At 53.7% G+C, this 24,335-nt stretch overlaps 1 protein-coding gene across 16 annotated transcripts in view; it reads right to left on the reverse strand.

The window, feature by feature from the left end:
- Window positions 1-24,335, reverse strand: part of HPCAL1 (hippocalcin like 1) — a 292,220-nt gene that overhangs the window by 2,784 nt on the left and 265,101 nt on the right. For 11 of the 16 annotated variants that reach the window (XM_057301344.2, XM_057301346.2, XM_008952306.5 and 8 more), the window contains 2 exons: window positions 4,673-5,074; window positions 1,734-1,839 (listed from right to left, as the gene is read on the reverse strand). In XM_057301344.2, coding sequence (XP_057157327.1) covers window positions 1,734-1,839; window positions 4,673-5,050 — 484 coding nt within the window. In that variant the 5' untranslated portion in view covers window positions 5,051-5,074. Of the gene's footprint in view, window positions 1-208; window positions 1,840-4,672; window positions 5,075-16,063; window positions 16,251-24,335 lie in introns of all 16 variants that reach the window. The other 5 variants (XM_034952600.3, XM_014343756.4, XM_034952599.3 and 2 more) reach the window with 2 other exon arrangements.

The raw sequence follows: 24,335 nt of genomic DNA on the forward strand, positions 1-24,335 counted from the left end.
CTGAGCAGTCCCCGGAGGAGCTTTGAGGGCCGAGGACCACTCCCTGAACTGACTCTGGCCCCTGGCTGCAGCCCCACCTTCCTGGTATCACTCTTCCCTCCTTGCCCCAAGCTCCAGGGACAGGCGGGTCCCCTGGGCTCACAGGAGGAAGTGCTCCATCCCAGCAGGCACATTAGCAACGACCATGCCATCCAAATTCCCAACCAACCTAGAAGATGCCCTCTGAAGAGGTGGGCAGGGCCAAGCCAGGAGGCAGATTCGGGCATCGAGTGACCATGGGTGGCTTCCCCAGGGACACTGTGAAGTTGGGAACAACAGCCATTATTTGTGGAGTGCAAGCCCTGCTAAAAGCTTTAAGGCATCATCTCGCTGAAACCTCACAACCCCATGGGACCGGATTCACCATCCCCACGAGGAGCGGACAGCCTCAGGAGAGCAGCAGCAGGTGCCCTGCTAGGCTGGAGGGTGGAACACACATTTCCCATCAGCCCAAAGGCAATGCCAGGCACCAGGCAGGCTTGTTTTCTGTGCGTGTGTGTTTTGAAACTGTGACCTGGCTGCCTGGAATGCTCTTTGCTGCTTACAGCTCCCCCACATCCCGTCTCCCGCTGGGGCCATGCTTAACTGACCCGAGGGCTGCACTCCAGACTTTGCAGAGCAGCTTCTTGGGCATTAGCTTATCTTTTAATCCCCAGCACAACCCAGGGAGTATTTCCTCTTTATTTTTTTGAAATGGAGTCTCACTCTATTGCCCAGGCTGGAGTGCAGTGGTGCGATCTCGGCTCACTGCAAGCTCTGCCTCCCGGGTTCACGCCATTCTCCTGCCTCAGCCTCCCGAGCAGCTGGGACTACAGGCACCCGCCACCACGCCTGGCTAATTTTTTTGTATTTTTAGTAGAGACGGGGTTTCACCGTGTTAGCCAGGATGGTCTCGATCTCCTGACCTCGTGATCTACCCGCCTCCGCCTCCCAAAGTGCTGGGATTACAGGCGTGAGCCCCCGCGCCCAGCCTGTATTTTCTCTTCTTAAGGTCGCGTTTCTTTATTGCTCAAAAGCAAAGCAAACCTGGTGCTGTGGCTGCTCTTGACAAAGCCGGCAAGAAGAGCAGAATGGGAGGGCCCCACAGCCCCCCTCACCTCACAGCCAATGCATAGGAGGGCACTCGAGGCACAGCCCCGTCACCACTGCTGCCACCCACCATCGTGAGACTTGCACTTCTGCAGTGGGGCTGAGTCTCCACAGAGCTGCTGTAGGTGGACAAGGTGGCAGCGTACATCCTGACAGTTCCCCTTGGACACTGGGGCCATCTGGGCAGCTTCTTCTCTCAGGATGGCAGCAAGAGAGGCATGGCCAGCACCCCAGGACCCCAACATCTGGGATCCTTTGATCTCAACCCCTCCAGGTTCAGGGCCACCAGCATGCTTGCCTCCCTGCCCCTAAACATTGTACCCACGGGAATATGGGTATGCCCGATTCTATAAGTGGGGAGACAGTGGCTCAGAGAGGCCACAACATGCCCAGCATCACAAAGCTGCACAGAGGAGCCAGGATACAGCACGCGTGTCCCTGACTGCATCCCGCTTTTCCCTGGGCATGGCAGGCGCCAGGCAGGTGGCGGGTAGGGGTGGCCCTCAGGAGACCAAGAAGCTGCAGAGGGGAGGGGGTGCCCCAAACCACATGGTTTTGCCCCTACCGTGGCGTACACATGCAGCCCCGCCCCTACCCCGCACTACCGTCATTGTTGGTGTCCATCTGCCTGAAGATCTTGTCTGTGCGCTTCTCCGGGGTGGACTCGTCCTCCGGCATCTTCATCACAGACGACACCATCTTGTAGATGGCCTGTGGATGGGGGCAATGACAGTGTGCTCAGAGGCCCGGGGGCTTGGGCGGGTGCAGCAAGGGTGGGCTTCCACCCAGCCCACAACAAGGCTCGGAGAGGTCAGGGGCTCCCGGTGGCCTTCGGGACCCTTCCCCAGTGGGGAGAATGTTCCCTAGTGAACCTCACGGGTGTCTATGTGAAGTTCAAGAGCACAGCTGGCAGAAGGGTTCTACTGGGAGGGTGGTGAGGGTGCTGGTATCTCTGCCTGGGGGTGGGTAGTGCCAGGAAGGTGCCTAAGTGTCCCTGTCGGGGGCTGGGAATGCTGAGGGAGAGTGGTGGTCACAGATGTGTGAAATTCACCACACTGCCTACTGAGCTGTGTGCATTTTACTGCATGGCTGTTACCCCTCAGTTTAAAAGAGACTGAGCCCCTGAAACTCACAGGGAAAGCCCCATCACCAGCCCCGACAGTACAGGAAGCAGCAGCACTGGGGTCTCCATGGCCTGTTTAGGGCACTGTCAGCCGAGGGCTCAGTCTAGCCACTGGTCTCTCTGCGTGTCTCTGCCTGAGTGGCCCAGCCTGGGGCATGTGACTCTGTGCTGCTGGTGGGTGTACAGAGGAGATGGTGATAGGACTGGTGAGTGGCCACTGAGCAGAGTGACATGCGTGGGGAGTGGTGGCACTGCTGTGGGATTTTCTGAGCACTCCACGTGAAGGTGGCTTGATATTCTCATTCCTGACAACAGACCATTTTCTCATTTTGAGAAAGAGGTAGCAACCAAGTGTCCCATGAGAAACACCACCCAGCCGGCCAGGGAGCCATCGATGGCGTGGGGGGAAGGCTTTCAGGGTTTGGGGACTTGGGGGCTGTCCCATTTGGACAGAAGTGGCTGCCCCTCACTGCTCGGAACAGTTCTACCAGTGCCTCGATGTTCTGACCAAGCCTCTGCGCGGCCAGTGACAGGCACACCTATTTGCAAAGGGTAAGGGTTAACACACAGGACAGGATGGGTGATTCCTGGGGAGTAGAATTCTTACTTCCGCCACTGCATGAAGCTAAGAGCCAGAAAGTGACGACAGTACCAGAGTTCCCCGAGCCCATGTTAATTTACTCTGACGGTGTGAAAACCATCTACGTGGGAAATGGGTCGCTCACTCCTGAGGCGGGCCACTGCTGCTGCAGAAGTTCACGGATTTGATACCCGCTACTGGAGGCCCATCCCTGAAGTTCCCTACCATGGGACCACCCCTTCTGAAGAGTTCCATTTTTTTCTTGTTTTGTTTTTGGTCTTTTTGGAGGTAAGGTCTCACTCTGTCACCCAGGCTGGAATGCAGCAGTGCAATCACAGCTCACTGTCACCTTGAACTCCTGGGCTCAAGCAATCCTCCCATCTCAGCCTCCCAAGTAGCTGGACTACAGGTGCATGCCACTATGCCCTGCTACTCTTTTAATTTTTTATAGAGATGGAGTCTCACTATATTGCCCAGGCTGGTCTCAAACTCCTGGGCTCACGCGATCCTCCAGCCTCGGCCACCCAAAGTGTTGGGATTACAGGCCTGGCCATGAGTTCTAGAACTGGATGCTCCTGGGCTCAGGGAGGCACTCAGGGGAATGCCAGGGAGGGGCAGCTCTGCTCTCTACTCTCTCTCACATACCTAGGCACCTGGCCAAGTGAACAAAACTTGGTTTCCTTCTGAAACATGGCCTTTCTGCTAGAGCTGTTGATAGGCATGAAGGCGAAGAGATGCCTCCTAAAATTACGTCTTTCCTGTGCTGAGCTGATTCTCGTGATCGTTAATGCTTCAGTTTTACTTGATGACTGCGCATTCCTGGGGACATCACAAGCTATCTGTTGAGTTCTCAAATCCAGGGCTTTCCCCAGGTCTTGGCAGGTACCTCTTGCAAGTGCCAAGGAGCCCAGCAATCATATAATTCTTGGCCAGGCACGGTGGCCCATGCCTGTAATCCTAGCACTTTGGGAGGCTGAAGGCAGATCAACTGAGGTGAGGAGTTTAAGACTAGCCCGGCCAACATGGTGAAACCTCGTCTCTACTAAAAATACAAAAATTAGCTGGCTGCGGTGGCACATACCTGTAATCCTAGCTACATGGGAGGCTGAGACAGGAGAATCTCTTGAACCCAGGAGGTGGAGGTTGCAGTGAGCCGAGATCATGCCACTGCACTCCAGCCTGGGCGACAAAGTGAGACTCCGTCTCCAAATATATATAAAATAAAATTTTTAGAAATTCATCTATTTGAGTCTCAGACTTTGTAAAATGCAGAGAATGACCCACGTTGTTGGGTTATGAAGATGAAAAAGGATCAAAGTGCTCCACCCGGCCCTGATGTACAGCAAGTGATCAATAAACATTGGCTTTTACCATTGCCCTTTGCAAGGGTCTGCCCAATCAGGTGACAACTGCTCACTTTCAAAAGTGCACCAGGTAGCAACCTGGCCAAGAAAGACCCAATGTCGAGTGAACATAAAGAACACAGGGAGGCCAGGCACGGTGGCTCACACCTGTCATTCTAGCACTCTGGGAGGCTGAGGCGGGCAGATCGCTTGAGCCTAGGAGTTCGAGACCAGCCTGGATAATGTGGCAAAACCCTCTCTCTACCATCAAAAATACCAAAAAAATTGACAGGGCATGGAGGTGCTCAAGAGGCTGAAGTGGAAAAATCACCTGAGCCCAGGAGGCAGAGGTTGCAGTGAGCTGAGATAGTGCCACTGCACTCCAGTCACTAGAACAAGATTCCTGTCTTAAAAAAAAAAAAAAAAAAAAAGCCCTGGGCTGGGAGCTGGGAGGGGACCTGGGCCCGCGGTGAGACCCGGGGCCTCGGGCACCGGTACCTGCACGATCTCCAGCATCTCGCTGCGGCTGATGTAGCCGTTGCCGTCCAGGTCGTACATGCTGAAGGCCCACTTGAGCTTCTGCTCCAGCTTGCCCCGCGAGGTCACGCTCAGCGCGATGATGAACTCCCGGAAGTCGATGGTGCCGTCGCCGTTGGTGTCGAAGGTGCGGAAGACGTGCTCGGCGAACTTGGAAGCGTCGCCGTAGGGGAAGAAGTTGGCGTAGATCTTCTTGAACTCGTCCACGGTCAGGTGGCCGGTGGGGCAGTCCTTGAGGAAGCCCTTGTACCACTCCTGCAGCTCGTGGTCGGTGAACTCCGTGTTCTCCCGCAGGTCCTGCAGCACCTCGGGCCGCAGCTTGCTGTTCTGTTTGCCCATGGCGGCTGGCGGCGGCGACTACACCTGCAAGACAGGGGGTCAGCCGGGGACGCCACCCACGGCCACGGAGCAGGGCTGAGCCATGTGCCGGAGAGACCAAATAAGCCCATCGCTGTGCAAGCACTGCGACTCAGCAACTCCCGGGTCCCCCATCGGAAGGCATGCCACTATCTTATGGACCACCAAGAAGGCCAAGAGACTCTAATTAAATCACGACAGCTCACCCTCACACTGCGGGACATGTTCTCACTTGGAGAATGTGGAAAATGCGGGGGGGAGAATGCAACTTAAAATCAGTGTAACAGGGCATCATCCGGTGCCCACCAGGGTTTGTACAAGAGGCAAAGATTAAAATCAGTTCTTACTTTCATTCCCCTCATCAGCTCCAGGCAAAGTGGCCACCTCAGCCACATCCCAGACTCTTTGGGGCAGTTCTTCCCTCTTTCAGGCATCACATTATGTTTTTATCTTTAGAAGAGGCGTCTAGAAACTTTCAGGGAGTCACCCCCACCCACCTTCTTTATTTGTTTATTTGTTTGTTTATTTTGAGATGGAGTTTTGCTCTTGTCACCCAGGCTGCAGTGCAGTAGCAGGATCACAGCTCACTGTAACCTCCGCCTCCCAGGTTCAAGCAATTCTCCTGCCTCAGCCTCCTGAGTAGCTCGGATTACAGGCATGTACCACCGCGCCCAGATAATTTTTTGTATTTTTAGTAGAGACAGGGTTTCACCATGTTGGCCAGGCTGGTCTCGAACTCCAGACCTCAGGTGATCCACCTGCCTCCGCCTCCCAAGGTGCTGGGATTACAGGTGTGAGCCACTGTCCCCAGCCCACCCTCTTTATTTTGCCTTTGATAAACTGCCCCGGGTGGGAGGAGGATCTGGAATTAGCTCTAGGCAGTAAATGATGTTCTGAATGGAACCAGGGAAAAATGAGGCACCTGTGGGAACGAGGAACTGCTCTGCTCAAAACCATCCCCCAGGGCGGTTCTCCACAAGTCCTGAATGCAAGACTGATTAACCGGCATTCACACGGCTGCCACTGCACCACCTCATGTTATTTTCTTACATTAACAGTTAACTGATATACAGGGCGTAATAATTTTTGAAGTACATGGAAGAATGAGAAATAAAAAGATGTCTCCTACCCTAGCCACAGTGGCAACCACTTTGAACTCTGTGTTTGTGAATTCTAAACAGTAGGCACCAGCTCTCCATTATGAAAGGTAAGACAGACCACCCACACTGCCCACCACTTCCTTTCTTCTCTGCCTCTATCCCAGGGTTGTTTTTTTTTTTTTTTTTTTTTTTTTTGAGATGGAGTCTCGCTGTGTTGCCCTTCCAGGCACTTATGAGGAGTGTGCAGTGGTGTGATCTCGGCTCACTGCAACCTCCACCTCCTGGGTTCAAGCAATCCTCCCAACTCAGCCTCCTGAGTAGCTAGGATTATAGGCATGCACCACCACGCCTGGCTATTTATTTATTTATGTATTTTTAGTAGAGACAGGGTTTCACACTATGTTGGCCAGGTTGGTCTCAAACTCCTGACCTCAAGTGATTCGCCTGCCTTGGCCTCTCAAAGTGCTAGGAGTATAGGCATAAGCCACCACGCCCAGCCCATCCCAGGTTTTATAGTACATACATGTTTTTGTTTTTACTTATCCTCTCTATATCAATCAATATATCTATCTATCTATCTATCTATCTATTTTTTATTTATTTGTTTTTTGAGACAGGCTCTCACTCTGTCACCCAGGCTGCAGTGTGTGATCATGGCTCACTGAAGCCTTGACCTCCGGTGCTCAAGTGATCCTCCCACCTCAGCCTCCTGAGTAGCTGAGACTACGGGCACACACCACCACACCCAGTTAATTTTTTTTTTTTTTTTGTAGAAACAGGGCCTCACTATTTTGCCCAGGCCGGTCTCAAGCTCCTAGCTTCAAGCAGTCCTCCCACCTTGACCTCCCAATGTGTTGGGACTACAGCCGTGAGCCAAGATGCCAGGCGTTTTTACTTATCTTTATGACTTTATCTTCCAAAATTCCAAACACACATTCACCTTGACCCAGCCATCCCACTTCCAGAAACATCTAATGATACTCCCACCTGTGCAAATAATCTGTGCAGGCGGCCATTGCCTACGTGGTCTGTAACAGCAAACTACTCAGGTGCCCATCTTACGTACTCATAAGAAATAATCTTCAAGGTGTATTTTTATGTGAAAAGAGAAGCTGCACAACAGCAAGCAGAGCTTGTTACCATTTATGAAAAAAGAAGACAAACATACGTGCTTGTGTGTTTGTGCTCTGGAAGGGCTTATGAGGAAAGAATAACATTGGCCGGGAGGGAGAGAGACGGCTGGGTGGACGTGGGCCCTGGGGACTTTTTTTTTTGTTTTTTTTTGAGAGGGAGTTTCGCTCTTGTCACCCAGGTTGGAGTGCAATGGAGCGATCTCAGCTCACTGCAACCTCCGCCTCCTGGGTTCAAGCGATTCTTGTGCCTCAGCCTCCCAAGTAGCTGGGATTACAGGTATGCGCCACCATGCCCAGCTAATTTTTGTATTTTTAGTAGAGATGGGGTTTCACCATGTTGGCCAACCTGGTCTCGAACTCCTGACTTCAGGTGATCCACCTGCCTCAGCCTCCCAATGTGCTGGGATTACAGGTGTGAGCCACTGTGCCCAGCCCCTGGGGACTTTTTATTAAGAGAGAGGATTCTTCTCTCCTCCTGGCCAGTTAAGCCCAGCTCTGGATATGCAGCCACAGGAGGCCAGCCTCTCCAACTGCAGTTTGCCCCAGACGAGGACAAGCATGGCCCCTGTTTCATGGAGGAGTTGAGGAATCACATCAGACCCAGAACAATGTGCAGATAGGGGACCCCTGCACCCCCTGCCTCCATCATCCAGAAATATGACCCACCCTGGGGCTTGGGGATGACGCCTGCCAGCATGCTCTAAAGGGCTCAAAAAAGTCCTGGTTCTAACATGCAGCTAGTTCACTTTAGAAACTCAATTAATTCACAAGAGGAAATGGCCATAGAGATTTCTACATGGAAAAAAAAAAGGGGGAATGTAAAATCAGAAGATCACTATTACCAAAATACCTGACAGAAGAGAAAAAACAACAAAGATGCTACTGAGGTTTTTGGTTTGTTTGTAGAGATAGGGATCTTGCTACGTTGCCCAGGTTGCTCGAACTCCTGGCCCCAAAGTGATCCTCCCACTTTGGCCTCCCAGAGTGCCTGACAAGACTGCTATCCTGTTGGAAGAGCTCTGGACCTGGCTTGGAGATGTGGGCTCCCTCTGGATTCTGCTGTCACTGACAGCTCTCGGGTCTCACCCAGGTGAGCTCTGGACTCCTTCCTGTGTTGCCTTGGCGGATCCCAGACAGCTCTGTGCCCAGAAAGCCCCCCTCCGGCTGTCAGGGCTGTGTCCCCCAGAACTGCACAGTGCCCAGGGCATCGCTCACTGGGGCAGTTCCACTTCCTAGGCCCAGATGCATGGGTTGAATCATGTCCTCCCCTAAAAGATGTTGAAGTCCTAACTCCCAGTATCTGTGAATGTGAATTAGGGTCTTTGCAAGGACCTATTTGCAAAGGTAGCCTGAGGACCTGAGGTTACCTTGACTGCCGCTAAGCCCTGAGGTGGTGGGAGCCCTCCTGACCACTGAGTTGAGGGCCTGGGCCATTGTGAAGGACCGGCCTTGCGTGGCACCTGAGGGAGAACCCACAGATGGATGGCAGAAGGACAGGTGGAGGATGGATGCCCAGCCTGAGGCCCTGCAGCACCCGTGGTGGCTCCTCCTGTGCTTTCTGCCCTGGCCCTCGGGTTGCTGTGTGGGGCCACTGAGTCAGCAAAGACGTACACACGCAGAGCCCGTGGAGCTCGCTAGGTGTTCACATGTCACTTCCACAAACAAGTCCCGGGTGGCACCGAGCCAGGCTCCGGGGCACAGGGGAAAGGCATTGAGTGTGGGCTCAGAGCCAGCTCCACCCACCCCTGCTGGGGGGCCTTGGGGAGGTGGTCAACTTCCCGGAGCTCTGGACTCCCCCCGAATAACAGGGATGGCAGGGTGGTCGTGATGATGAAGAGGAGGCCTGGGGCACCCGACCAAACCGCATGTGGCTCCTTCACCATGCGGAAGCTTTTCCAGAACTTCCTGTGTGTCAGAGGGAGTGTGGGCAGTGAACAAAACCCATACAGTCCCTGCCTCGGGGGCCGACACCACACGGGGAGCACGGGGGTGAGGAGGAGAGGGGAGATGGCTCATAGACGGGGCATGGATCTGTGGATGGCTGCCCCAGAGAACCCCCAAACTGATAGAACATGGCAAGTGTCCTAGGAGCGCTTATGAGAATGAGGAATAACTGGTTTTATGGGAAGGGAGGGATGGGGGTGCGGGGCACCTGGGAAGTTGAGCTAAGCTGTGGAGTAGGGAATGGCCTCCCAGCCCCTCCAGCTCCCGCAGTCAGGCCAGTGAGTGGCAAAACAAGCTGCTGCAGCAGGTTGCCTGAGGCTCCCAGGCAGCACGAGGGACACCCAGCCCAGGGCCAGCCCCCCATGCGGCCTGGGGCAGGAGTCCCACCTCTCCGAGTCTGCAGAACCAGGCAGGGGTTGACCCACAGGGCTGTCCCACTCTGCGCTATGTCCCCCAGAGCACTGAGACTCAAGCTGGGGCACCCCGCAAACCCTGCACATCTCTACTTGGTCATTCCTAGGCTTCAAAAGGGCCCATTTTCCCATCCCTTCATCAGCTCAGCTGCTCTCAAGGCTTTCTATTGTCCACACTCCTCTCAAACTGTGGCGTTCTTGCAGCCAGCATCTGGAGGGGAAAGCAGGGTTTGTCTTAGGCGTCTCTAGTCCAGCCTCCCGTCTGACGCTGTAAGAGCAGCAGCGCACGTGCAGAATGGACCAGTACGTGAGAAGGCTGTGTTCTGCACCTGCTCGTCCTCATTCCTCACTCCTTTCAGCTGAAAGGTGATGACGTTCCTCCTGGCAGCGTGTCCGTGTGTGGTTTAAGGGGATGGCATCGTACTCCTCTCTGGCACGTGGCAGAGAGAACCAGCTGTGAGCAGAATGAGACAGCTGCTGCTATGGCCTCAACTGTGCCTCCCCCAAATTCCCATGTTGAAGTCCTAACCCCAGGTCCCTCAGAATGGGACTGTACTTGGAGACACAGTCTTTAAAGAGGTCATTAGGTTAAAATGAGGTCACCAGGGTGGGCCCTAATCCAATATGACTGGTGTCCTTATAAGAAGAGGAGATGAGGACACAGACACACAGGGGAAACCGTGTGAAGACACAGCAAAATGACGGCCATCTGCAATTCTAGGAGAGGGGCCTCTGGAGGAAACAACCCTGCCAACTCCCAACCCTGCCAACACCCAACCCTGCCAACACCTTGGACTTCTGGCCTCCAGACCATGAGAAAACAGAGTTCTGTAGTTTAAGTGCCCAGTCTGCAGTCCCGTGCTACAGTAGCACAACAGCCACCCTTGGGGAACTGACCTACAGCTGACAAATGTGTGTTATCGGTGTCTCTGGGGCAGGAGTGATGCCAGGTACCTTACACCTGCTCTCAGCAGGGACAGCCAGAAGCAGCAACCGTGGCCTGTGGGGCCCATTTTGTCAGATACTTTACCTATTAGTCACGCTTCACCACAAGTAAACCAACCCTGGGAGAGCCCCGGAACCTCTGAGAGGCAAAGCCAGGGCTTGGACCCAGGCGGTCTGGCCTCCTCCCCAGGCCTTGCATGGGCAGCAGAGGGGAGGCTGGCCCAGGCAAGGGCGACGTGGTGATGGACACATTGTTGGCTAGTGGCAGGCCCTTTCTGCCTGATTTGCACCCCTGCATTTTTCATTATCAAAATGAGCCACCTTCTGTGAAGTTCTAGGCCCTGGGAGTTGAGGATCACTGCCTTAAGAATCCACTCACCTCAATGAAAACCAAATCACCGCTCAGAACGAAGGGAGAAATTTATCCCAGGATGGATCGGTGATTTATGTTCTTACCGATCCCATTGGAATGCCAAACTCATAACACTTATCTGCCTGAAATCACAGATGCGTATAGAAAGGGAGGCACCAGATTAGGGGCAGTGCCAAACCCAGTGAGCACACCGCTAGAAGGTAACAGGCGGAGTGCATCATGGTCTGCTGGGGAGAAGCTCCCTGCATTCCCAGCACCTTCCTGCGTGTGCCAGAGGGCAGATGTGTGCGCCTGCGGCCTCCTGCCTCACTCAGCACCTCCTCTGGAAGTGCTTCCTACCCTTCACCCTCTCCCAGGTGACCCAGCTGGGCCTGGCACAAGGTGGGTGTCTGTGTTGGGTGAATGGACACTCTTGCTGTGGTTGCAGTTGCTGTGTATACACACATGCACAAGAACCTGCTTTAAGGTTTGGCTAACTTCAGAGGCAGGGAGGTTTGGACAAAGCTGGTATCCCAGTGTGACCCACTTTCGGAATGCAAGGGAGAGAATTCAAGCCTCACAGAGAGGAGTGACACCAGCCAGGAGCCTCTGAGCTGTGTCCCAGGAGCCCCAGGGACCTTCCTAAGGCTTTGGGGGTCCACAGGATGGGCAGGAGAGGAGGAAGGACTCTGGGCCTCCGGGCCCAGCACTGACCAGAGCAGCAACCCTCTGATCTGTTTCTGCATCTGTTCTCTTTCAAAGAAAGGATTCTGCTGATGCAAACAAAGTCTGATGCCAAGACCTGCTCATCCTAAGGTTCCAGGTCTAGCAGCATAAACACAACAGAAGAATGTGGAGGCAGAAGAGTGTAGGGACCCCAAAATAGTACAATACCTTTGCTGCTTCCTTTTGAAAAAATCCCCACCCCAACAAGGAGAACAAGAAAAAGAAAAGAAAGACTGTGCCTATGACCTTGATCACATCCACAAGCCCCAACACACATCAGTGGGAAGTGGGCAGGGAGATGGCAAACAGCTGAGCAGGGAGGGGGGCCAGGGAGGAGAAACAGGGCAACTGGAGCCCCAAAATTCCAGAAGGCTCAGGGATAGGGGGTCCCCAGAGCCTCAGGAGGTGTGGGAGGCAGAGTCTGAAGGAATGTGCAAGAATAGAGCCTGTGCCGAGACCATGTGCTCCTCTTACTCTATTGCCTTTTCTTCCAGGGCACACAGCCGGCCTACATTTCCCAGCCTCCCTTGCAGCCAGGTGGTACCATGTGACTACACTCTGGCCAATGGGATGTGGCCAGAGTGATGACCACACTTCTGGCCTGGGCCTCCATAACTCTCAGGGCAGCCCTTGCTGCACACGCCCTTTCCTGCCCTTTCTTGCTGGGCACCTGGAAGCAGACTATCCAGGGGAGGACTTGGAGGCCCCAGAGGGCATAGACCCTAAAGCATTTCTCAACCAGGCTTTCTCATCTGAACCACAGCCTGCAGTCAATGACTGGTGTGCCCATTTCCCCAACCAGTCATGCACCTAAGGATGGTGTGTAACTGGTTTCATTCCAGGTATGCAGGAGGAAAGTCGTTCCCTGCACACCATGATGCCTTTGCTGTGAGTCCTTGATTCCCTCCTGGAACCCCGGCTGAGAAAGGCTGTGAGACGAAAGACCTGCTAAAAAGAAGAAACTTAAGTCCTTGCGTGACTGCGTGGAATAGAGCCTTCGTCTCCTGCGGTGACATCCCACTGCAACACATCAGGAAACACTACTTCACTGGGCCAAGCAAAGTTTGGCACTTGTTTCTTACAGCAATTAGCCACCCCTGACCAACATGGAACCCTGTACTGCGACTCAGCAGTCGGGTAACCACCCCCACCCCAGCCCCATCTCCACAGCTTGGGGGAGGAATCTTCTCTGGAAAGACACTGGACAGGAGAACAACAGGCCCAGAGGAAGGCTGGTGAGGAACCCACAGAAGATGGGTGAGTTGAGGGAAGTCCGCCCTCTCCAGCCTACCTCCTTGCCCTGAGCAAGCGGGCAGCCAGCCGGGATCAGCCTCCGAGCAGGGGACTGGAGGATCTTTCTCCAGGGAAGTGGAAACATCAGCCTGTCCTTGGGGCCTGGTGCCAGCGGGGTGCTCAGTGTATTCCAGGCTGTCGGGCCCTCTGAGTGCCGAATCCCGGGCTGAGCACTGGGATGCCGGTCCCCAGTCACCAGCTCCCTGGGGGGCTTGAGTTATGGTGTAGGCACGCCCAGGATGGGGCATAAAAAGTGAATAAAGTGGGGTCCAGGGGAGTCACTCATTCCCGGGGCACTCGGCGGCTTGCCTAGGACAACGGCATTTGGAATCACAACTGAATGACAAGGAGGATTTCAAAGGCTGCAGGAGGCCCGGTCCCCGTAGGCCACATCCAGGGGAGGACACAGTGAAGATTCTAGGAGCTGGGAAAGTGGGGTCACTCCTGGCTAGGCCGAGAGGAGGCAATGTCAGCTCCACCTTAGGGACAAGGGACCGAGGCTTCGGTGGGGTGGTGGGCTGTGGACCCAGGAGGTCTGAGTGGAGAGCCCACCTCCTTCCCATTGTCCTGCAACCTCCCCTGGGCCCTTTCCATGCCAAGACCATAAGCAGCCGTGGAGGCCACCCAGGGTGCTCCTGGCTGGTGTCCAGCACTCTGCTTGTGCTCGCCAGGACAGCTTTGCAAGATGGCCTCCCCACTGGAACTTTTATGAAACTGGTAAATGGAGCCCATGAATGCCAAATGAAGGTGACGGCCACACACACACTCCCAGTCACTCACTGGGACAGCCAGCATTTGCTTATTAACAAGGGCCCAGATGAAATATGTAATCTGAAGGACCTCATTTTAGCTCTCTCCTGGAGGCTGTCGGGCCCGACGCAGGCTGCCTCACAAGAAACGGGTGGCGGGGGGAATGCTGCATGCTGCTGTGACCCCTCTGTCATTCATTAAGCAAAGGAACCAACCTTATTGGTGCTTGGCTGTCTAGTAAGACGACCGAGCAAAAGCAAGCCTTTCTGCAGAGACAGAAAGCCACCACTCACGTTTCCCAGCAGAAATGGCCACCTTGCTCCAGTAATTAGGCAAACCCAGCCTTCATTTCTCAGGAAGTCTTTCATCTCCAAGGAGGATGGTGGGGTGAGGAATGGGAGGCCCAGGGGAGGGCAGTCTATTTGAGAGCAGAACCATCTCCTGCTCGGCTTAAAAAGATTCATATTCAAGCAAGGCTCGGATCAAACTAGTAACAGTTGTCTGAGGGCATCAGCGATGATGTTTTAATTCACGGTGATGGAAACACAGGAGAGGGAGTTAATGAGTCACTTACAGCCACCTCTGTGGTTCTCAGTTACCCTGTTATTGTTCTTAATCTGCTGAATTGTAAAAAAAAAAAAAAAAAAAAAGAAGAAGAAGAAAAAGAGGAACAAGGAAAGAAATGTAAACCTGCAGCTGGGGAGCCCTGTGAGAAATAGTTAACCCAGAGTCGGTATTGCCTGTAAATTAAAGCCTGTTTAGTGGCACAGTTCTAGCAGCTGCTCAGCGAGGCTCCTGGGAACCGAGGGCTTGATTGTCCTGTTAATCCCACCTCAGTGCCGGCTGACGGCATTGGTTGGCATCTCATCCCATTGCTCCAAAACGCTTTCATCAGTCAGATCCCCGAAGCTTGCCAGGCCAACCAGACTCTGAGATGCTTTGAGGGAAGGCGACCAGAGAGGTGGGAAACACCAAATGCTTATGAGAGACCCAGGCTGGCCGGGGCGCCGTGGCTCACACCTGTCATCCCAGCACTTCAGGAGGCCAAGGCAGTGGATTGCCTGAGCTCAGGAGTTCAAGACCAGCCTGAGCAACATGGTGAAACCGTCTCTACTAAAAATATAAAAAATTAGCTGGGTGTGGTGGCACGCACCTGGTAGTCCCAGCTACTCGGGAGGCTGAGACGGGAGAATTGCTTGAACCCGGAAGGTGGAGGTTGCAGTGAGCTGAGATGGTGCCACTGCACTCCAGCCTGGGCAACACAGCGAGACTCTGTCTCAAAAAGAAAAAAAAAAGACTGAGGCTCAGGAAGAGGCTGGAGAGGCGTTTGCTGTGAATTTGAACTTCAAGGAATCAGAGGGCTCAGGCCATTTGAGATGAGAGCTTGTTCTGCCTGGGGTGGAACAGGAAGGTGGAAGGCAGAAGGGGCCTGTGGAAGACAAACAGGTTTGTGCTCTTTCTTATCCAGCACCCAACCCAGTTCTTTCTCCCCGTGACCGCTGGACCCACACGGCCCCTGCAGCTAAGCCCCTCTCCTAGGGCTGACTGCATTTTTCAAAACAACTCGGGCCTGTGTCCTTCTTTTCTCCAAATAAGCAAGTGAGAGTCAAGCTGCCTGCAGCCTTAGCTTCCCGGTAGTTCTTCTAGGAGGGGCCCGTTTTGCCCCCGGGTGATTGCGGGGAGGCTGTGCCGGCTGCCAGGACCCAGGTGCAGGGAGGAGCCGATGCATCTGGGACCATCCAGGCTGAAGTGTGGCTGGGCCGACGCTAGAGGGAGCTGTTGAACAGGCTCCCAGGGCCTGAGCTGAGACCCCGCCCCTCTCAGGTGCCTCTGCGTCTCCACCTATAAGCTAGGGCTGCTTTGTCCACTATGGTCACAACCAGCCACACGTGGCTACTGAGCACATAAACCGTCGCCAGTCTGAACTCATATATGTGCCCGTAGTGTAAAATACACGCCGGATTTTGACGACTTCATATGAAAAAAAAATAACATAAAATATCTCATTAATACTTTTTCTTTCTTGATTACATGTGAAATGGTAAATGATACCACTTGGGATCTAATGATTTAAATCAAACAAGTTTTAAATTTCCTCTTTTTTACTTTTCAATGCGGCTATAGAAAAAGTTACAATCACATAGGTATGTGTCTCCCACTATATTTCCCGTGGGCAGTGCTGGGTAGAAGTAGCATTCAGTGGGTGATACCAGGGACCCTGGATCTGGGGCTACCAAACAGGGACTCTTCAAGCTCATTAGCACCCTGTGGTATCCTTTATTTATTCACTCCTTAGTGCCCTTGAATGAAAGATCATGGCGTTTGTATTTCATAATTACCTGTGAGTCCCACACGGTTCTCTTTTCAGCGGGGAGGGCTAGCCTGAGAATGCTGCCAGAGGCCAGCTGCAGTGAGGACCCCAGGTCTGACCCCAGCTAAGGAATGAGGCTGGTGGGGAGGGGCTGCGGAAGGAAAAGGTTCCTCCTTCTCTTTGGAGCTGGAACAGCCAACCCTGCTGAGTCAGATCTGGGGAAAGAGGAGGTTAGTAACACCTCTAGAGTGACAGTTCCAGGGTGTGCCTGCACCTAAACCCAACCCACTGACCTAGAGCTCATTTCTGGAGGCCTTCCTGAAAGCTGTTGCATCACGGCATTTTACCCACTGGACGGGCTCCAGGCCAATGACCTGTTGTTGAGAAATCCAACCGAAACCTTCTTGACTTCTTACCCATCCCCAGCCTCTTAAACTCCCCACAACTCCCCAAAACCTTACAAGAAAAACATAACATATGGGAAGAGAGGGAGAGAGAGAGACCCAGCAGGGCATAGAAATCCCCTTCCTCTACCAATCTCTCCTTCTTTTCCACCCTCTCAAGGCTGAAATGCCCTAAATGAAGCTGGTGAGAAGGAAGAGGTGGAGAAAGGAAAAGGGAAATCCCCAAGAGCTGTACTTTCTCTTGCAGAAGCTGCTACTGCGACAGGAAGAGGAATGTGTGGGTGGCTGTCCCTGCACACCTTGTGCCTCTGCAGATATGAGTTCACCCATGTGGCATGCTCGCCTCAGCCACCCTGCCAACCCCTACTTATCCACCAAAGCCCAACGCAAAGGTCACTCCTCAGGCTTGCCTTTCCCAGCCCCTGCAACTGCTCTTCCCTTTGAATTCTAACAGCATTTTTCTAGTATGAACTCAGCTTTGAACGCATCACTTCTTTGTCTTTTTCCTTCATTAGACCGGGAGGTCCTGGAGGAAGGAGAATCCTTCATTTGTCCCAGTCAGAGAAGCTGCTCAGCGTGTTCCAGCCTCAGGGCCTTTGCACCTGCAGTTCCCTCCACCTGTCTGCTCTTCCTCCCCCTCAGTGTCTGCAAGGCTCACTCCCTCCAAGTTCATGTCCTTGCTCAACAGTCGTGGGGAAACCTCCTCCAAGGACATACCTCAAAGAGCATCCACCCTCACCCTCTGGTCCCTCACCCTGACCCCTTTCTCAGCATTTCCTGCCACCTGGCACTATATTTACAAAATCTCTTGACTGTCTGCCTCCTTTTGTTCACCACTGTACCCCCGCAGGGCCCAAAACAGGGCCTGGCACACAATTCAGTCAATAAATATGTTTGAATGAATGGTTGTGTATTCCAAGCGCCTAGCACAGTGCCTGAGCAAATGAACAAAGCAATGAGTGAGTGATTCTTTTTCTAGGATCCCTCTTATTCTAACATTCTGTGACTCTTCCAGTTTTAGGAATCGCTGGAGGAAGGTCAGGGGTTAGGATGGTCAAGTGCTCTCCTGCTCAGATTTGAAGCTGCTCCAAGAAGGCACATTCAGACTCGGTATTCTGGAAATCTCTGTTTTCTGGCATGGAAACAGCTGCAGCAGAGTAGAGTTTTCGGGCCATGCCAGACTTGGGGGTGTCCATTTATCAAACTGGTGCCAATCTCCTTCCCAGGTGAACACATCCCAGCTATATGGTCCTCAGCCAGTGGGGTGGGGGACAGGATGGGGGACTTCCTGCTACTCTCCAGTGAGATCATTCCCTGGACCAGTGCGGCGTCATCATAGAGCCAACATCACTCCAGCTTGAGTCTTTGGAGAGGAGCTCTTTGAGCTGCCTCCCAAGCAGAGAAAGGGAGGTGAGTGAAACGGACATACATGAGCCTCTGGGGAGAGAACAGGGAGACAGGAAAAGGGAAACGCCCAAGAGAATGCTCCCCTTCCGTCCGGAACCCTAACCCAGCAGGAAAAGGAAGCTCAAAGGCAGGACCAAAATGAGACCATAGACTTTCTGAAAGCAACCCCCGACTCATGTACGTCTGTCCCTGTGACAGTTCCGTGTTTCTACAGAGGTGGAGGGTGCCGGATGCCAGGCGGGGAGCAGAGCCATGCAGCACCCGTGCCAGGGCCAGGCTAGAGCGAGCCCGGTGGAAATCTGGGTGTGGAGTCCTGGCCACAGAGCCTGGGACTTCCTCTGCCCCCACCCAGGATCTCGCTTTGAAGGCGAAGTTGGGGTTTTCAGTGACAGACCCCAGAAACATCAGGCTGAAGTGAGAGTGGAGTCTCTGGACTGGTTCCTTCACCCACACCTCAGTGGTTCCCGAGTCCTGTTCCATGCTGGGTGTAGGCACACGTGGATGGACAAGACACAGACCCTTCCTGGGGCTCCTTGAAGTGACCCCACACACACGCCCATGAAACAGCAGTGATGGGCATGAAGAGACTTACGTGGGCTCAGGAGCTCGGGCGCAGAGCACAGAGGTCAGCTGGGATGGGACAGAGCTGAGGGCTGAGCCAGGGCTTAAAGGTTCCAGGAGTTCTCCAGTTGGGACAGACAAAGGGAACAGTGTGTGCCAGGGCATGGGGACAGCGAGCACTGGGTCCTGTGGCACTCAAGCCCTGCACGACGAGGAATCCCCACATGCCACAAAAGACTCTTCCAGTTTCAGTAATGCTGGAAGGAATGACTAAAGGAATTAGCGCGGAGCATGACTGTAGGAGAACGCATGTTGATGACAGCAAGGAGGGGTGAAGGGGAGAAACAGTAGAGGCTCAGTGTGCCCACCTCCCCACTACCCGGTAATGCTCCATAGAACACCGAGAATAATTCTATTACTATTCAATCACACAACAAAAACTCAAAAGCTGAAACAACCACGTGAATCACCCAACGTCCCATTTGCGGGGACTTGGCGCATACTGCAAGCTGACTGCTCTTTGGGAGAAAATGTAAGAGGGCACAGCAGGCTGGAGATACTGAGGCTTTAGACGCCCCTTCATCAGTCCCTCTAGATGTGGCCCCTCGTGCAGTCAGCCAGAGCTGGCAGGGCGCTGCTCCTGCCTGAGGCCCCCACCCTGGCTTGGCTGTGCTGATGACGCCTGGTGATTTGGCATGCCAGCTCCCAGGCATCTTGGAGCGCATTCTTCCTGGCTCTTTGTGCCAGCTGCAGAATGACTCAAGCACTGACCCATGCCTGGGGGGAAGATCTACGCGTCAGATGGCAGAATTCCGTCTGCAAATTCCACCCTGATGTTCCAGGCCAAGAGGTGAGCAACAGCCCTTCCCCAGGGAACCGTGTTTCACCCTAGCGGGAGCAAAACTGAGACTACGGGGCCAACTCTGCTGTCGAGTGCCTCAGCCTGCCCCGCCAGCAGCCAGCACCCAGCACGCCCTGGAGGGGCCATGGAGGGACAGGCAGCTCTTCCAGGGTCTTGGAGCCATGCCCTGGAGTCAGGCAAGGCTGGGCTAGAGTTGCCAGTGTCAACGCTCCAGACCCAGCCTGTTTGCTCCTCTGTAAAATTGAACCAGAATGCCAGCTTCAGGGGCCTGCAGTCAGGATGAGGGTGTATATATGAGGGGTGCTGCTGGGAGCAGCCCGCAGACCCAGGGGCCCTGCTGGGGGCTCTGCCCAGCCTGCCCCGTCTCCAGCCATATGGTCCTGGCTGTCTCAACTTCTCTGGGCCTTATTTTCCTTGATTGTAAAATGGGAATAAGGGTCCCTGCCTGCAGGTTCTACTGAGCAGTTGTGAGGATAAAGGGAAATGGAATCTGTAAAAGGAGTGCCAGCTGGAAAGCACCAGTCAGATGCCTGGGGTATTGGCACAGCTTTACAAGAAAGGCGGCCATCTTGGGAGCCGATTCCTGACACTGAGCACAGCCCGGCGGGAGGTGGGGGCTGCGGCCTGGGCTCGGTGGAATCTCTGCACTGCCTGGCGAGCCCTTCTCGCTCGGCACACCCGAGCAGCGGCATTAAAATCTGGTCCTGAGGCCCAGCTGGGCAGAGAGCCTGGGACCACGGTGGCCTAGACACATCCAGCTGGGGCAGGGTGAGTGAAATTCCAACTCCTGTTCTTCAAAGAGAAAATAAAGAAAAAGGACAGAAGAAGCTCAGTCATGCCACAGCAGGGCAGAGCCCACTCGGTCCAAGATGCAAGAACTGCCCGACCCTGGGGCAGCAAAGGAGCCCGGGATCTGGGGGCTGCTCAGCGCCTGCAGGGCATGGGAGTGAGGCTGGGGCTGCCTCAGGGCATGAGGTCCCTCCTCTCATCTCCGTCTCTGGGGAGTCTGTGGCTGCTGACTGCTTTGGGTCTGTTTAAAAGGAAACGCAGCATCCTGCTGACCAGCACAGGCCAGGCTTTCTGCAGGATTTTGCAGACAATGTAGGAGATGGTCCCAGACTTACCCAGAGCGCTGGGGCTGATACCTGAGCTCAGCGGGGCTGGGAAAACACTCACCCAGCAAAGACGGGGTGAGGGGCATTCCAGGAGGAATCCACAGCGTGCTGGGAGGCAAAAGGGCATGGCTGGAGAAGGGCTGGCGGGGACACAGCTGGGGAGGAGGCCAGAGTCTGGCTGAGGTGGGAGCTCCTTCCAGTCCCAGACTTCATCCTGGGGTGTTTTCAAAGTGTGTAGGTGTCAATGACTCGCAGGCCCAAACTTTTGGGGAGACCACCACCAGCAAGTAATTGTCCCTGCTACAAACCTCTGGGCTGGTGACCTCTCCATGTACCTTCATGGGTAATGAATGGACAAATGATAGAGAACATTATGGAGCAGTGTATAGAGCAATAAAGAACAAACAGAATGTGGAACAAATGGGTACATTAACAAATGCAGGGTATGGGGAGGAGAGGCAGCCAGAAGAAGGAAGAGAAAAATACCATCGAAACCTAGGAATTCAGACCAATTACTTGAATGGTAGTTCAAATTTGTAAAGTCCGAGTCAAAAAAATACCTGAAAAATTGCCTCTGAATTCTTGATCAGGTAAGGACTGGAAAGAGTGGGCGTTTGTAATGAACGGATAAGAACTCTTTGTTGGCCGGACTCGGTGGCTCACGCCTGTAATCCCAGCACTTTGGGAGGCTGAGGTGGGCGGATCACCTGAAGTCAGGAGTTCAAGACCAGCCTGGCCAACATGGTAAAACCCCATCACTACTAAAAATACAAAAATTAGCCGGGCATCCTGATGGCAGGCACCTGTAATCCAGCTACTCGGGAGGCTGAGGCAGGAGACTCATTTGAACCTGGGAGGCGAAGGTTGCAGCGAGACAAGATCACACTACTGCACTCCAGCCTGGGTGACAGAGCAAGACTCCGTCACACACACACACACACACACACACACACACACACACACACACGAACTCTTTGTTATGAGGGCATCATTTTCAACTGCAGAATGGAGCTGGAGGCCTGGGTGACAGTGGCTATGTCACACACCCTGACGGCTCTCACTTTCCTCATCAGGGTCCAATATGCGTTTGGACAGTGTGGCCCCTGAGGTATGAGCTAGCTCTAAAAAACATCCTTGAGAAAAACATTTAAAAATAAAGAAAAATAAATAAATAAATAGAAAACTTCTTTGAGTCTATCCCCAGAGGAGGCTTCCAAAGCACCTGAGGAGCTGCTCACTGAGCCAGGACTGGTGTCCCTCTCCCCGGGACCTTGTTCAGCAGAACCAGCTGCCTAGCTCTTGTCTTAGTAGATGGTAAAAAGCTACATTTCTGCCAGGTCCCTGCTTGAGAAATGACTAAACTTTCAGTTCATGAGCCCCAAAGGAACTATTTCCAAATTTTGAATTCATGTGTCCCAAATGAATGGGCTTTGGCCACATTGTAATATATCTCGGGTGAAAACCATTTGTAAGAAATACCATTGTAAATATTAGACTGAAGAGGTGTTTGTGAGACGCGCGTCCTCCCTGGGGTTTTGCGCAGGCTGCATGGCTCTGTCTGCAGGGCAAGGTCCACCCTGTGCTGTGCTGCCCACGGCTGAGCTCAAGGTGGGAGGGCTCCCGGGTGCCTGCCTGGTGTCCACACCAGCACACCCGTCAAAAACTTTTTCTTTAATTCTTTTTTAAATTTGGAAGGGAACCTCCAGTGAATCATCACATGCATTATTTGATTCATGTTTAATATCTCTGGGAAGCAATACAAACAATAAGTCATTCTTAATAAAATGGCCTCAGCCCGGCTGAAATGCTAGGCACAGAATGGTGATGTTCCAGCCGCCCTCGGTGGCCCCAGCAGCTACAGTCTGGAGTTAACTGTTGGCAAGTGACTTATCCATGATCACCCAGGCCTCTGACTCATAGAGAGTGTGTTTATAATCAGGAGTGGGGCAGCTCATAAAAGCCACTCTTTGCCATCTTTAGTCTTTAAATCACAGCACCAGAGGCCACAGATTCTGCAGGGAGAGTTGTGGCAACGCAACCACCCATACACACAAAGTGTAATCAACACGCAGTCACGGAACACCCCTTACGTGCAGGCCACAGTGCTAAGTGCTGGGAAGACACCGAAGTGTAAAACGCCCTCAGAGCGCTTCCAGTCTGGTCGGGAAAGCAAGACAGGAACTCCTTCTTTCCTTCTCCTACCAAGGTTCAGTTCCTGGCCGGGTGCGGTGACTCATGCCTGCAATCCCAGCACTTTGGGAGGCCGAGGCAGGCGGATTACCTGAGGTCAGGAGTTCAAGACCAGCCTGGCCAAGATGGTGAAACCCCGTCTCTACTCAAAATACAAAAATTAGCCGGGCGTGGTGGTGTGCGCCTGTAATCCCAGCTACTCAGGAGGCTGAGGCAGAGAATCGCTTGAACCCAGGAGGCAGAGCTTGCAGTGAGCCGAGATCACACCACTGCACTCCAGCCTGGGAGATAGAGCGAGACTGTCTCAAAAAACAAAAACAACAACAACAGCAAAAGCTTCAGTTCCTGCTCTGAGCCTGGCGCCGGGCTTGGGTGCTGGATGGCAGAGGGAGACAGCATTCCAACATGGACCAGCAGCCTCAAGCCTCCAGCTTCCCAGCTGGGCCCCAGTTCTCTCCTGACCCTTTTCCCAAGGACAGAGAGCTGGGTTCCATTTACCCAGGGTGTGGCTAGGAATAATCCCATAACCAATTATTAGCACAGCGCCTAAACACAGGAAGCACACAGTAATTGTTTGACGAGAGGCAGGAAGGAAGTCAAGGAGGGAGAGAGAAGGTCCGGGTGATCTGGGCGCTCCTTCCAGACAACTTCCAAATCCTCTGCAGATCCGGCCTTGGAATAGTGGATCTTCGGCCACCGCGGCACTGTCTGTGCACCCTCCGAGAGCCCCATCAGACACATTCTAGCCCAGATAGTCTCTAGCCTCAGCAAAAGAGCCAGTTTCCCGGAGACCCTCTGGGGGCCTAGGAACACCCAAAAGAACAGATATTTGCTAAACATCGTCTATGATCCCAGTGATTACTTCTAAGCTAAAAATTTGCACATGGGGTCTGAGAAGTCCAAGAATATTCTAGGGGGTAACTGAGAGAAAATGTGTAATCTGGGCTGTCCCAGAAATACCAGGCCCTGTGCCTGGGGTGGTGCTGGATGCCTCGGGAAGGGGAGCAAAGATCACTGTGGACTCCACCTAGAGAGGCCGGTGACATGGGTGGGGAGGAGCCTGGCTGGCTCGGACCTGGCCTGGAGACCCAGGGCCAACAGGCAGCAAGGTCAGGGGAGTGTCCTTGTGCAGCCTCGGCTGTGGCTGCCTGTGTGGCTGAGCAGACTAAGGGGCAGGTCAGCCGCCCTTCCTTCCACCTCCGCCTGGCATCTCCCAACCAGATGGGGAGCCTAGGCCGGTCTTGCTCACGTGGGATCTGGATGCAGCCCTTCACACAGAGCCCGACATGGAGCAGATGCTCCGGAGATGCTGACAGCTAGGATTCCCCCGCCAGGCACCTGGCGGTCCTGCAGAAGGGCCAGGACAATGTCCCCAGCCCTCCACTGATTCCAGGGCAGATGAGAATGCCAAGTTGTGCCTGCCCGCAATGTGTGTATGTGTGTGCGTGTGTGTGTATGTGTGCATGTGGGTGTGTACGTGTGTGCAGGCATGTGTCTGCCCACAATGCTTGTCAGACAGGATCTGCCCTCCGTGGCTGAGGGCTGGAGGGGACGACCACAGGAAGTGATACTGCCAAGTCATCCCAAGTCACCCTAAATATAACCCTCAATGTACAACACAGGAGGATTGTCCCTTCCCCGCTGCCTTGCCTCATGACCAGTGTCTGCCTAGGAGGGCACTTCCAGAAAGGCCGCTCAGATGGCTCTCTGAGATGCCCGCCTGGGATCCACGGCCTGGCCAGCACTAGAGGGGAGGCAAGC

Source organism: Pan paniscus, chromosome 12 (genome assembly GCF_029289425.2).
Source record: "Pan paniscus chromosome 12, NHGRI_mPanPan1-v2.0_pri, whole genome shotgun sequence".
Lineage (NCBI taxonomy): Eukaryota > Metazoa > Chordata > Mammalia > Primates > Hominidae > Pan > Pan paniscus.